The following is a 14,342-nucleotide window of genomic DNA, read 5'->3' as shown; positions in this document are numbered from 1 at the left end:
GGTATGGATGTCATTTTAGTTTTATGATAGTCTTTATTATACATTCCTTCATAGCCATATTGATGCACCATCACTTCTAAATATCAACATTAAATATAGAATCCTAAAACCTAAAACCTTTTCACTCGACTCTTTTTTCGTCTTTAAAAATCATTTTATAATCCCATGATTAGAATGTGTAGGGAGTACAACGACTTGGCCGGTGCTCATGAAGACCTAGACATATTTGTTTCAAGACTTAATGTTTTTGTCAGAAAATTAAGGATTGTCCTCGGTTCAGTTGTGTGAGGACAGTATGGTTTAATATAATAAACTCCTCAACCCTACTGAGTTTCTTGTCGTTTTTTCTCAGTCGGTACTAACATAGTCCTTCCGAAACGACGAAGCATAAAAATTCCGATTGATTGCAAATTCTCCCTTAGCGTCCAAAGTCCGAGGTCGGCTCAACACCCTTTGGCATGCTAAGTAAAACCACCCACTTGTTGAGCAGTCCATCTGGTTGCTCGCCCTCTCTCCGGTAAGCTGTAAAAGCCGCCTGAGGCTAACAGCAACAGTCCGTCCGAAAAAAAAAACCTAAACACATTCTAACTCTGACTCCGGTCTCAGTACCATCTCTGTTCCTCGAAACTTTAATAATAACATAATGAATAAAAACTAGAATTAAATAGTACCTACTTAGAACCAGTGGTTCATAACTAGCACATTTTATATATTTAAGGTCGTTTAAGAATTGTGTGTATCATGTGTATAAAAGGTTATCAGAACTTGGCCAGTTTTACGTGACATATCATTTGTATTCAACAAAAAGTATAGCACTGTTCATAACTAAACTTCGTTTGATCCAGTGACGACGCTATGGTTTTCAAATTATTTTTCGTGTTATGCGTTTTTTGTTTCCTTTATAACGTTGGTGATATAAGTTTGAGAAATTCGTCAGAAGACAGTGCCCAGAACTCTGTTCATGATAAAAGTGTGACCATCCCAGCGCAAAGCCAAAATGAAAGCAGTGAACAATTCGAGAGTGTTGACAATCACGAACGGTTTAAAAGATCAAAATCAAACACAACAAGAACAAAGGATTCCAAATCAAAATTCCAGAATGTGGTTAATAAAATCTCGCCCAGTGCTAGAAAACGAACGACGTCGGCGCCCCATCGCTATACCACCGCACGGCAATACAGAACCACGATGCATCATACCTATCCACCCACCACCCAGAGATATTCCCGAACTACTAAGCATACCTATCCTCAAAGCACTACGCAAAGACATCAGTATCCACCCACTAGACCTTCATATATTGTAACCTCCACACAGAAACCTCTGTACCATACACCCAATAGACCTATATATCCTCCAAGTACCACACCGAGACATCAGTACCCACCTACTACACCTACATATTATCCTCCAAGTACCACGCCGAGACATCAGTACCCACCTACTACACCTACATATTATCCTCCAGGTACCACACCGAGACATAAGTACCCACCTACTACACCTACATATTATCCTCCAAGTACCACACCGAGACATCAGTATCCACCTACTAAACCTACATATTATCCTCCAAGTACCACACCCAGACATCAGTACCCACCTACTACACCTACATATTATCCTCCAAGTAGCACGCCGAGACATCAGTACCCACCTACTACACCTACATATTATCCTCCAAGTACCACACCGAGACATCAGTACCCACCTACTACACCAACATATCTTGTAAACTCCACACAGAAACCACTGTACCACCCTCCTACTATACCTACATATTATCCTCCAAGTACCACACCGAGACATCACTACCCACCTACTACACCAACATATCTTGTAAACTCCACACAGAAACCACTGTTCCACCCTCCTACTATATCTACATATTATCCTCCAAATACCACACCGAGACCTGCGTACCCACCCAGTTCGCCTTCATACTTTGTGAATTCTACACAAAAGCCTTTGTACTACCCTTCCACTAGGCCTGCATATCCTCCTAGCATCACTCCGAGTCCTCCGTACTATTCACCAACTTATCCACCAACCACACTACGCCCTCCATACTACTGGTCAACATATCCACCAACTACATCACGTCCTCCGTTTCACCCTACACGTCGGACTACTACGCATATTCCTATCGTCCGTACGTCGACGTATCGCCCAATAAAAGCAAAGCCGCCTCGTCCAACGGTAACAACTGGAAAATTTAAGACTTTGGAGCTACGGCAATTAATCGAAGCTGGATTAGAATCAGCAGTACTTTTACTGCGAACAGTTCCCGGAAAGACGTGGTTGTTCCAATCATCGATTGCATCTTCATAGGTGGACATTAATTAAATAAACACATAACTAAAGACAGTGTTTCATTTATTATTGTGATGTGTGTTATATAAGTAATCCTAAACCTCTTTCGGTACGTGGTTCTTTAAGTTGGAGAAATTCGACTTACAATCATTACAAGCTCTTAAAATATTTTTTAAAGTAAACCTTTTTTTTACACGTATCCTTCAAGCTCAGAAGTACTTAGAAACGGTTGCGAAAGTTTGCAGTGTCTCCAGGTAGTATTTATAAACATATAGCCTCCTAACGCTCAGAGTCCTTTATAAAGAACTTACTGTAATTTTAAATTCAACTATCATAAATGACATAAAGTTTGATGTTCATAAATCAAAAATTTGACTTTTACTAAGTAAAAAGTAAACCACGGCTCGTTTTATTGATACTGGCCAGTTATACATCACCGTGAAGGCTGATTAAATAGCTATAAATTTAAAAATGGAATACTCCGGAAATCTGCGCAACATTTTTTTTAATATTATTTTTCTGATGGATTCTGGCGGGAATTTGCGGTTACAATGGAACTTAGTCGACGTGATTTTCGAGATATGATTTATTATGACTTTAAAAAAGGTTTAAAGCCCCAAAAATGTTTTGAACTTGTAGCCACGACTTTTGATGAGTCTGCTTGTTCTCGTGCAACTGTTTTTAATTGGTTTGCTGAATTTAAAAGAGGGCGGGAGAGCTTTGAAGATCAGGCGAAGTCGGGGCGACCACCAACCGCAGTTACTCAAGAAAATGTGCAAGCCGTGGAAAAAAATATCCGTGAGAACCGACGAATTACATACGTAGAGCTTGAGCGTGATCTAGGCATTGGATCAGCAGCACTGCAAACCATAATTCATGGACAACTGTCCCTCCATAAGCGTTGTTCGAGAGATCGAACTTAACGATTTGCAGAAAGAACGCCGCGTGGATTGGTGTAAATTTATGATAAATAAATTGGATGCTGGCGAGAAGAAAACTGTGTATGATATACTGACAGGTGACGAAACATGGTTGTATAACTACGATCCTGAAACAAAGCGGCAGTCAACGGTATGGTGCTTTGAAGATGACTCCAACAAAATGTCGCCGAGCACGAAGCACACAGAAACAAATGGTTGCCTCATTTTTCTGCAAGACAGGCCATATTTGCGATTTGGTGCTAGAGGATCAAAGAACTGTCAACTCAGAATGGTATGTGACAGTTTGTGCTCCACAGGTGCTGTCAGCTTGATGTGACAAGCGGCCAAAGTCAGGAACCCAGCACCTGCTCTGGCACCACGACAACGCCGCCCCGCACACTTCTGCCAGAACACTCGACTATTTTAGTTCAAAAAATGACACTATACTCCCTCACCCAATATATTCTCCTGATCTGGCACCCTGTGATTTTTACCTGTTTCCAAAAATTAAAGAAAAATTAAAAGGAAGGCGATTTGAAACCAGAGAAGATGCCCTGGCGGCCTATAATTATGAAATTTCTGAGGTACCCAAAGAATAATGGTCACTGACATTTTCCAAGTGGTTTAGCCGGATGAAAAAGTGTATACGTGCTCACGGTGAAACGGTGAATACTTCGAAAAAATAGATAGCAATAATAAATAATAAACCTTGTAGTTTTTGAATATCTAATTTAATTTGGCATGACCCTCGTATGTGATTACTAAAAAAGTTGACCCCAAAAAATAATTGCAAATGGGTTTAAAAACTTCATTAGCTTATTATTACAAGAATTGCTCGTTTAAAGGTATTAGATAAAGTTCCACGGATGTTCTCGTGAATTTTTGATATCACCTGTTTTGCTATCTAACCATTGCAATTTTTATTCCTGCTAGTTATAGACACAAAAGTATATACACTACACTTAAAAACTGTGACAAACATAGATGAATTGTTTCGCGTGTATTTTGCATGAGACAATACAAAAACGTGCAATTTAATAAATTACAAAGAACAAACATGTAACGTAATTGTGCACAAATTCCAAGATGCTCAATACATGTATGAATTAAAAGTAACATAGGTACAGTCGAGTTTATAAACTTGTGAGCATAAATTTGATCAAAAATATCTGAACACGCTTCTACGCCGTTTGATCAAATTTTTGTTCACAAGTTTATGAACTCGACTGTACCTATATTATTTTGTTCTTGCGAATTTCATATTTATTTTTCGCCTGGAAATAACATTTACATTGCCCTAAAATTTGACTGACTGAATGACTTATTATGATTGAACTAAAAGAATTTATTTGCTCACCCGCGACCTTATGATAGCCAAGTTTATGCAAAATATGCGTGTTCATGCAGTTTCGTGGAGGAACTCCAACTCCACACTGTAAGAACACACAGAAATCACACAGACCCATCTATCACCACCACCACACAACACTGACCGTTTCGAACTCAACCACAGCTCATCTTCAGAGCAACACAACCGTAAACCATGCTGTCAGATATTAGAGTGTCAGTCTATGATATGGACCCCGCATAGTAACGCCTGATTCAATAAATTATTTATTTATGATTATAATTACTCGAAAAATGTAGGTGGTCCGCTGTAATAAAGCAAGAAAGAGAATGTAATTAAGCAATAATATAAAAAATGTGTTAAAAATAACACGTTTATTTGCGAGGGCCATCGTTTTTTTAATTATTGTAAGGAATGTTGCAATTACATAAATACTGAAATATTAATACTATTATGAATTAATTATTTCCAGTCGCAATGATTGGATTTTAATACGAGTACTAAGCTGTCCTATTCTTTATACACTAACGAGCATAAATAATGAGGTCCCCATTCCGCACAACGTTTTAAACAATTTTTTAAATTATTCTTTTTAGCAAGATGACTGGCCAGCTTGCCAATAAATAAAAAATACAGTCAGTTAAAAAGTGTCGCTCTTATTGTGTAAACAAATTAATTAGGTTATCTTAACAAAATGACGTAAAAAAAATGTACTTAGCTGAAAACTCATTAAACCTATTAGGTAGCTCTCATTATTATCGAAGCATCGTATCTCTGTATAAATGCTATCAGTAGCTCTGTGACATAACAAATATAAACATTACTGAACGTATGTCAAGCAGTCAGTGCTACGTAATCGTGTCGAGTAAAAAACAAAGTGAATTTGATTAGAAGCGACCTTAGGATACTACGCTACGTCTATGCAACAAATGTGTGTTCATACAGCTCCTCCGCTTCCACATTGTAAGACCACACACACATCACACAAGCCCACAAAAGCCTCTACCAGAGTTCATCATCAGAGCAACAAAACCTATAATATATGGTAATGGATGTTATTTTAATACTATGATCCGAAAACCTAAAACCTTTTCACTCGAAGTCTTTAAAAATCATTTTATAATAAGTAATTATAATCCATTTATTTTGTGTGACAAAGTCAATAAATAAATAAATTAGTCATACGTTTATTAACTCCTATTTACTCATTTTATTAAGTTATTAGTAATAGTTTGCATTGTTAATTACTTAACTTTCGAATTCCATGTTATCAGTAGCTTTGTGTTTCATATTTCTATTACTTCCTTTGTATCTTATGTGTTAATATCCTAAACTATAACTTTTGTATTATTTACTAATAGCCTAGCGATAAGACGCCATTAGCCGAATCATCGGCAACCTGACTCACCCTTAGATAATTGTTTTCATCCCCCCTCGGCCCTTATTGTCTAAACAAGCCTTAAATACCGATCCGGTCTCAACCCAAACACATTCTAACTCCGACTCCGGTCTCAGTACCATCTCTGTTCCTCGAAACTTTAATAATATCGTAATGATTAAAACTAGAATTTGTACCTACTTAGACACAGTGTTTCGTTACTAGTACACTTTGTATATTTAAGGTCGTTTAAGAATTGTGTGCATCAGATGCACAAAAGTTATCAGAACTTCACTGTTCATAACTAAACTTCGTTTGACCCAGTGACGACGCTATGATTTTCAAATTATTTCTCGTGATAAGCGTCTTTTGCCTCCTTTATAACGGAGTCATTGGTGATATAAGTTTGAGAAATTCGTTAGAAGACAGTGCCCAGAACTCTGTTCATGATAAAAGTGTGACCATCCCAGCGCAAAGTCAAAATGAAAGCAGCGAACAATTCGAGAGTGTTTATCACGCACGGTTTAAAAGATCAAAATCAAAGACAACAAAAAAAAAGGATTCCAAATCAAAATTCCCGAATGTGGTTAATAAAATCTCGCCCAGTGCTAGCAAACGAACGACGCGGGCGCCCCCTCGCCATACCACCACACGGCGGCGCAGTACCACGACCCCACCAACTACACCAAAATATTATCCTCCAAGTAGCACGCCGAGACATCAGTACCCACCTACTACACCTACATATTATCCTCCAAGTACCACACCCAGACATCAGTACCCACCTACTACACCTACATATTATCCTCCAAGTACCACACCCAGACATCAGTACCCACCTACTACACCTACATATTATCCTCCAAGTACCACACCGAGACATCAGTACCCACCTACTACACCTACATATTATCCTCCAAGTACCACACCCAGACATCAGTACCCACCTACTACATCAAAATATGCTGTAAATTCTACACATAAACCTTTAAACCACGCACCCATTGGTCCGTATCATCCAAGTAACACATCGAGAGATCAGATACCTACTACACCAATATATCTTGTGAACTCCACACAAAAGGATCTGTACAACTCTTCCAGTAATCCTGTATATCCTTCTAGCACCACTACGAGTCCTCCGTACTACTCGTCAACATATCCACCAACTACACCAAGTCCTCCGCATCACCCTACACGTCGGACTACTACGCATATTCCTATCGTCCGTACGTCGACGTATCGCCCAATAAAAGCAAAGCCGCCTCGTCCACCGGTAAAAACTGAAAAATTGAAGACCAAGACTTTGGAGCTACGGCAATTAATTGAAGCTGGATTGGAATCAGCAGTACTTTTACTGCGAACAGTTCCCGGAAAGACGTGGTTGTTCCAATCATCGATTGCATCTTCATAGGTGGACATTAATTAAATAAACACATAACTAAAGACAGTGTTTCATTTATTATTGTGATGTGTGTTATATAAGTAATCCTAAACCTCTTTCGGTACGTGGTTCTTTAAGTTGGAGAAATTCGACTTACAATCATTGCAAGCTCGTAAAAGATTTTTTAAAGTAAACCTTTTTTTTACACGTATCCTTCAAGCTCAGAAGTACTTAGAAACGGTTGCAAAAGTTTGTAGTGTCTCCAGGTAGCATTTATAAACATATATACATCGGCTATAGGACTATATAAGCAGGAATGCCCGAAGCATGCCGGTCTAATTGCGAGTGCAGGAACAATCACAAGCGTCTATGCGCCGGCGCATCCGTGCTAGAAATCTAATGAAGCGGTGTGCAGCTTGCGCAATGACTGATGTGTGCGACATGATCTAGTGTTGCTAACTGCTTATCTGTTGTTTCTGTTATTTAGGTATCTTAGTTTATTGCTAGTTGAAAATTAAGTATGATTTTATACCGGGTGTGGCCTGTAATACGAGCAAATAATTAAAACAATAGATCGTACTCGTGAAACTAAACAACATTAGTTCAGCGGTTTTTAAAAATAATGAAGTCTTCAGATTTTCCTTTTTTCATAAAAAATAAATACTGCAATCAATTTATGCCATCTTAGAACACAACTGACGTCGCCTGTCACGCTACAAACATCAACCATTTTGCTTTACATTGCTTCTTCGAATAAACTTTTAAGTGTAGGTAATAAAAACTAAAAAAACTATTTTTTTAAAAGTTGCTGAACTAATGTTGTTTATTTTGACGAGTATGATCTATGTTTTAATTATTTGCTCCACACCCAGTAGAAGCCTTACCATTTGTTAGATCTTTACCTCAAAAGCATAAATTCCACCTCGATCGTATATTTAATTATAGCGTTGTGTCACAATCATTTATTTTTTTTGGTCGCTATAAATTCTAGTCGCATTACTCCTCGATCGTGCGTTTCAGTATCGCGTTATCGTGTCTCAATTGTGTTTTTTTTGGTCGCTATTAGACTTAGTCGCATTTTACCTCGATCGTGTATTAATGTATTTTAGTGCAAACATCCATTAACGCGTCAAATTAATTTGTCTCAAGCAAACATCGATCGCGGCGAAATGCGTCTAGGGTAAAATAATACACGAAAAATGAGATGCTATAAATTAATTATACTAATGTAGGTAAAAAACTACGCGAAAAATTAGGTACAAGATTCTATTGAAATTTTGTTAGTTCGAGGTGAAATGCTACGCGGTGAGGAATTTGTGCTTTTGGGGTAAAAGACTAACAAATGAGCCTTACTTATATGAGTAAGAGTCTAACTAATGTGTCTAATTCGTTATAAAAGGTTACGTATGTCCCCCCCCCCTGTTACATCTTAAATAAGAGAATGATAAAAGTAAAAAAATATGTGATGTACATTAATTACCATGCAAACTTCCACCGAAAATGGTTACGAGATCTAGTAAGTAGTATTTTTTTAATAAGTCTAAAATCGTAAACCGCAATTTACCTTTCATTCAATCAACAATGAACTTTTATATTATGTTACTTGCTGCTACGGAACCCTTCATGGGCGAGTCCGACTCGCACTTGGCCGCTTTTTACCACTTACCACCCGGACACACATTTTACCACACTATTCAGTTTAGAAAAAACCGGCCAAGAGCGTGTCGGACACGCCCAAAATAGGGTTCCGTAGCCATTACGAAAAAATTAAATAATAGTAGTAGTAGCAAACAGCCGTTATAGTTTTCCTTGAAAGTTTGGTATACTTTCTACCATCTTGAATTTTTTTTGTATTTCTCCACCCACCGGTTTAGATTTTAGAGGGGGGGGGACGCCCGATTTTAATGAAAATTTGCGCTTTATAGTTGAATATTTCGCAAACAAATCACTGAATCGAAAAAATCCCTAATGGTTTTAAAAGACCTATCCAACGATACCCCACACTATAGGGTTGGATGAGAAAAAAAAACACCCCCCCTTTACTTCTATGGGAGGTACCCTAAAAATTTTTTTTTAGTTTTTAATTGTACTATTTTGTTGGCATAGTTTACCTATATATCCGTGCAAAATTACAGCTTTTTAGCATTGATAGTCCCGAGCAAAGCCGCGGACGGAGAGACAGACAGACATGGCGAAACTATAGGGGTTCCGTTTTTGCCATTTTGGCTCCGGAACCCTAATGATATTAGAAACTTCAATATCGTTTTTGATGACCTATCCATAGATACCCCACACGTATGTGTTTGATGAAAAAAATTTTTGAGTTTCAGTTTTAAGTATGGGAACCCCAATATTTATTGTTTTTTTCTATTTTTGTGTGAAAATCTTAATGCGGTTCACAGAGTACATCTACATACTTACCAAGTTTCAACAGTAGGTATATTCTTATAGTTTCGGAAAAAAGTGGCTGTGACATACCTACGGTCGGACAGACAGACAGACAGACAGACATGACGAATCCATAAGGCTTCCGTTTTTTGCCATTTGGCTACGGAACCCTAATTTTTTTTTGTTTTAGTAACATCTGCAATCGGTACATTAAACCATGCAAATCTGTTGCGTGTAGTACCTATGGCGTTTGGAATGAGAAGTCCATTGACTGCTCTCTTCCTCATTAACTATGTAAGTATGTAGTATCTCTTAGTAGTTTTTGGTTTCACAGTTGAGGGGTAAACCCTAAAAATGTGTTAAAAATAACAAGTTCGCGGGGGCCATTGATCTTTTTTTAATTATTGAAAAGAATGTTGCAATTACTTACATAAATATTGAAACACTATTAAACTATTATGAATTAATTATTTCCAGTCGTAATGATTGGATTTTAATACGAGTACTAAGCTGTCCTATTCTTTATACACTATCGAGCATAAATAATGAGGTCCCCATTCCACACAACGTTTCAAACAATTTTTTAATAATTATTTTTTAGCAAGATGGCTGGCCAGCTTGCCAATAAATAAAAAATACAGTCAGTTAAAAAAAGGTCGCCGTACAATTTATAGTATAGCTGTATAAGTGATAAACCTATACTTTGGGTACTTCCGGTTGTCCTAGAAATTTGAAGTTTGACTTAAAGGTAGCTCAGCACAAACAGTAAGAAAAGTTTGTTTTTTATGTCTGTCCGTCTATGGCAGTGACCATTTAAAATGACCCCACATTACGTACATTTTGCTCAGGAGACGGGCTCTGCTTACACTGGACATGCATAGATACTTAAAAAAATATACGGAACCCTCAGTGCGCGAGTCCAACTCGCAATTAGCGTTTTTTTTATCAATCTCCTGTTTTTGAGTTTTGTCTCTTATAAATTAATTACCTATCTTAACAAAATGACGTAAACAAAATGTTGCTGAAAACTCGATCATTAATTAAAATGTAGTTAAGTAGTCCTCATTATTATCGAAGCATTGTATCTCTGTATGAATGCTATCAGAAGCTCTGTGACATAACAAGAATAAACATTACTGAACGTATGTCAAGCAGTCAGTGCTACGTAATCGTGTCGAGTAAAAAACAAAGTGAATTTGATTAAAAGCGATATTTAATTATTTGATGTGCTGCAAATTTGAGAGTAGGTTACTACTAGGTACTTAGGGATATTGCTGAGTGCCCAAATTGCATCGGATGCGCGGGCGGCGCGACTCGTGCGCGGCGCGGCATTCCAGTCCAGACTCCACACTCCACTCCTCTCCGGTCCGTCCCGCCGCGCACGCGCGTCCCCGCCGCGAGCGCATCCTCACGTGCACCCATTACGACACTATCAGCGCGCGACTCGCCTTCACCGAAACCGATTATGTCTCGATAGCCCCTTGACACAGTCGCGAGTGCAGTTCGGTTGTTTTGTTATGGCAAAAAACTATTCGCTGCTCCCAAACGCCATGTATACACAAACGGAAGCCTTGAAGGAAGTGAAGGACATGTCGGCGAATTTAGTGACCGGGAAGTTCGAGAAGGAGTATCGTGAGCCGGTGAAGAAGAGTAGGGTGTGTGTGATCGCTCTCGCGACCGCCTTTGGGGCCCTGGCGCTGTGCTTGGCGATACTGACGATGGCGCGGGAAGTCCAGCTCGCGCGTCTCCGCAGCGAGGTCGACCAGCTAACCGTCAACTTGATCGCCGTAACTGCCAACGTCAAGTCCCTCAATCAGAAATTAAGCAGCAACAAGCTCTTTAATGATTTCAAGACTATGGATGACACTGTGAGTTTGACTTTTAGCTTATTTAGTAAACTAGATTCAATCCGAACCACAATAATATTGCGCACGTTCTTGAAATATCCTCAGCTAAACATTATGCCCCGTTTGGCACGAATCGGGCCATTAAATACTAGAAATAAGCAGATGTTTACTAACACCAAAAGCTGTTGACCAAGTTCACAAACAGCTGCCAAATAAGTAGTTCGCCTTCTTTACGAAATATAAAATCCATGTGCATGCATAACAATTAAAATCGATAGTAGTTTATAGCAAATTTATTTATACGCTTCAATTTAAAGGATCCTAAATTTCTTATTGTGATTTACCTAATAGGTATATGTTCATAGTATAGATGAATACTTATACCTGCCATCCACGAAAACGCGTGATTTTGTCAAAATTAGACATTAATAACATTGTAATAAGAACCACGGCACGCGTCATCGTGAATGACTCTACCTATTATCAATTATTGGATCGATTGGAACATATTTAACTGAATATTGTTTCTTTCTATACTTTTCGCAGAACAGTAAGGTACCTTGTTTCTGTTTCTGACATCGAATTATTTCCACTAGTATAATTTCAGTTCAGCAAATAGGTAAACAGTACGTAGCAAGCGCCTATGTTGATTGTGTTGTATTTTTCCGACGACGTAAGGATGTAGAAACTACAAGCAAAGGTTTCATTTTACATTACGAACTCCACAAAGACGTTAAGCTTATAGTAAGTTATCTACTAAACTGTCTGTAATTTACATTGAATGTTTTCTCTATGCATCTTTTTTCTGTTTTTTTTTACGACAATCAATAGCAGAACATTGATCCTGAGAGCAAGCGGCAACACAAGCTACAAAAAATCCTCAGTTTTTATGAAGTATTCGAACAATAGTTATTTGAGCTTTGTCTCACATTAAACAGCACGTAATTGAGGCCCCGTCTCACTAATGTCTAATAACATAAACAGGCTAGTATATGTCCACTACTGCCCATGTTATCATAATCATGTGTTCTATAACAACTTTAAATGCTACGCAAATTACCGTCGCTTACGACAAATAAGTACCTAGTTTTAGGTTTTAGGTTTTCAATTTCAAATGAGATGAGAGGTCTCTTTACTTTTACTCGCTGCGCTTGAAAACAGACAGGTAGACGACTCCGCTTTTTATAAACATTGTAGCAAGGAAAAAAAATAAGGGCTCACGGGGGTTCCCTTTCTTAATATGGTTAAAAAAAACAATGGTTTGACAAATGAACCCTTGGAAAAAGTTGTCAGGGTACACTGCCCACTTTTTTTTACTGACAGCGAAGGATGGTGTACTGCCTGCGTAGCGTAGACATCGGTTGCACGCACATTCTGACATTAGGTCAGTCCATCATTCTGGATTTCTGTCATCCACAACGGATTGACTATTATTATATACGCAAAATATTAAATATAATCTATGACCTAAAAGCATCTATTTAGAATACCTTAGATACACTGTCACCTACAAATTCAAGTCGCAAAAATGTCCTATAGCTAACTTACAAGTGCGCGCGTCTAATAAGGCGAATCAAAAACACATAATGTACTAAAGAACATTTCAATTTTTGTTACATCAAATAGTGTTGTAATGTCACGAAAATTAAGGTGTTATTTCGAGTGCGCGCGATTGGCGGTTATGACATTACAAAATAAGACCATCGCGCTTTCGGTCGTAGGCAAGATAATTTGTGGCAATCCGTAGCAAAAGGGTCCTTACCCTTTTGCTACGGAATTTTTGCTAGAATTTCTTTGCTCACCCGCGTCCTTATGATAGCTAAGTTTATTGCAAAATATGCGTGTTCATGCAGTTCCTCCACCTCCACACTGTAAGAACATACACAAATGACACAAACCCATCATATCACTATCACTACTACACATACCTACCACCACACTACACTAGTACTAGTGTAGTGTAGTGGAGGTGAGGTGGAGGTGGTAGTGGAGGTGGAGGAACTGCATGAACACGCATATTAATAGTAAGTATAAACTTAGCTATCATAAGCGACCTTATGAGTGAGCAAAGAAATTCTTTTAGTTCATTGATATGGACCTCCGCAAAGTAACGCCTGCCTGATTCAATAAATTATTTAAATAACTATAATCTGGTGTACCTACTTAAGTCTTAAGAATTCGTTAAGAGCCATATTAAAAATACTATTAGAAAACAATTAATTAAACATGATAGTTATTAAAATATCACTTTCACTGATATGGCTCACTCTGCATTATCTTTTGATCGATGGAACATAATGCTCGTAACTTGACTAATTCACTCAAAAACCCATGCAAATAACAAGGACATTTAAGTCCTTACGGCGTGTTAACCCAACGTGCTTGGAATATTACATGACCAGCAGGTACTTACGTAGGTACAGTGTCGATCTTCGATAAGATCATTCCTCGTCAGGCGTATCTCTAGTAAGCAACATTCATTTATTGTTCACTAGCTTGTGGCCAAGGGTTTGTCCCCGTATAAAACTAAAAAAGACGGGCTCTCTATCCCATGGAAATTTCAAAATATCCCATTTTAGTCCATCTTTGTGATCCTCAAAGGATATGTGTGCCAAATTTGAAATTTCTACTTACATTGGTTAAGGCTGTATGTTGTGTTGCTCTTTTAGCTTCCTGAGCCCTAACTTTTTTTAACAGACGTATACTTAAGGCGAGGAGGCCTGTGCCCAGCAGTGGGACGTATATAGGCTGGATGAATGATGAC

The 14,342-nt window shown here is 38.2% G+C and overlaps 1 protein-coding gene across 1 annotated transcript; it reads left to right on the top strand.

The window, feature by feature from the left end:
* Window positions 1-784: 784 nt before the first annotated feature.
* On the top strand, window positions 785-2,422 carry LOC141437916 (uncharacterized). The gene has a single exon (XM_074101497.1). The coding sequence runs from the start codon at window positions 856-858 to the stop codon at window positions 2,329-2,331; it is 1,476 nt and encodes a 491-aa protein (XP_073957598.1). The 5' UTR covers window positions 785-855; the 3' UTR covers window positions 2,332-2,422.
* The last annotated feature ends 11,920 nt before the right edge of the window (window positions 2,423-14,342 follow it).

The sequence above is a fragment of the Choristoneura fumiferana genome, chromosome 18, assembly GCF_025370935.1.
Source record: "Choristoneura fumiferana chromosome 18, NRCan_CFum_1, whole genome shotgun sequence".
Taxonomy (NCBI): domain Eukaryota; kingdom Metazoa; phylum Arthropoda; class Insecta; order Lepidoptera; family Tortricidae; genus Choristoneura; species Choristoneura fumiferana.
Note: the sequence above shows the minus strand (reverse complement) of the source record. Positions and strands in the feature narration are given on the sequence as shown.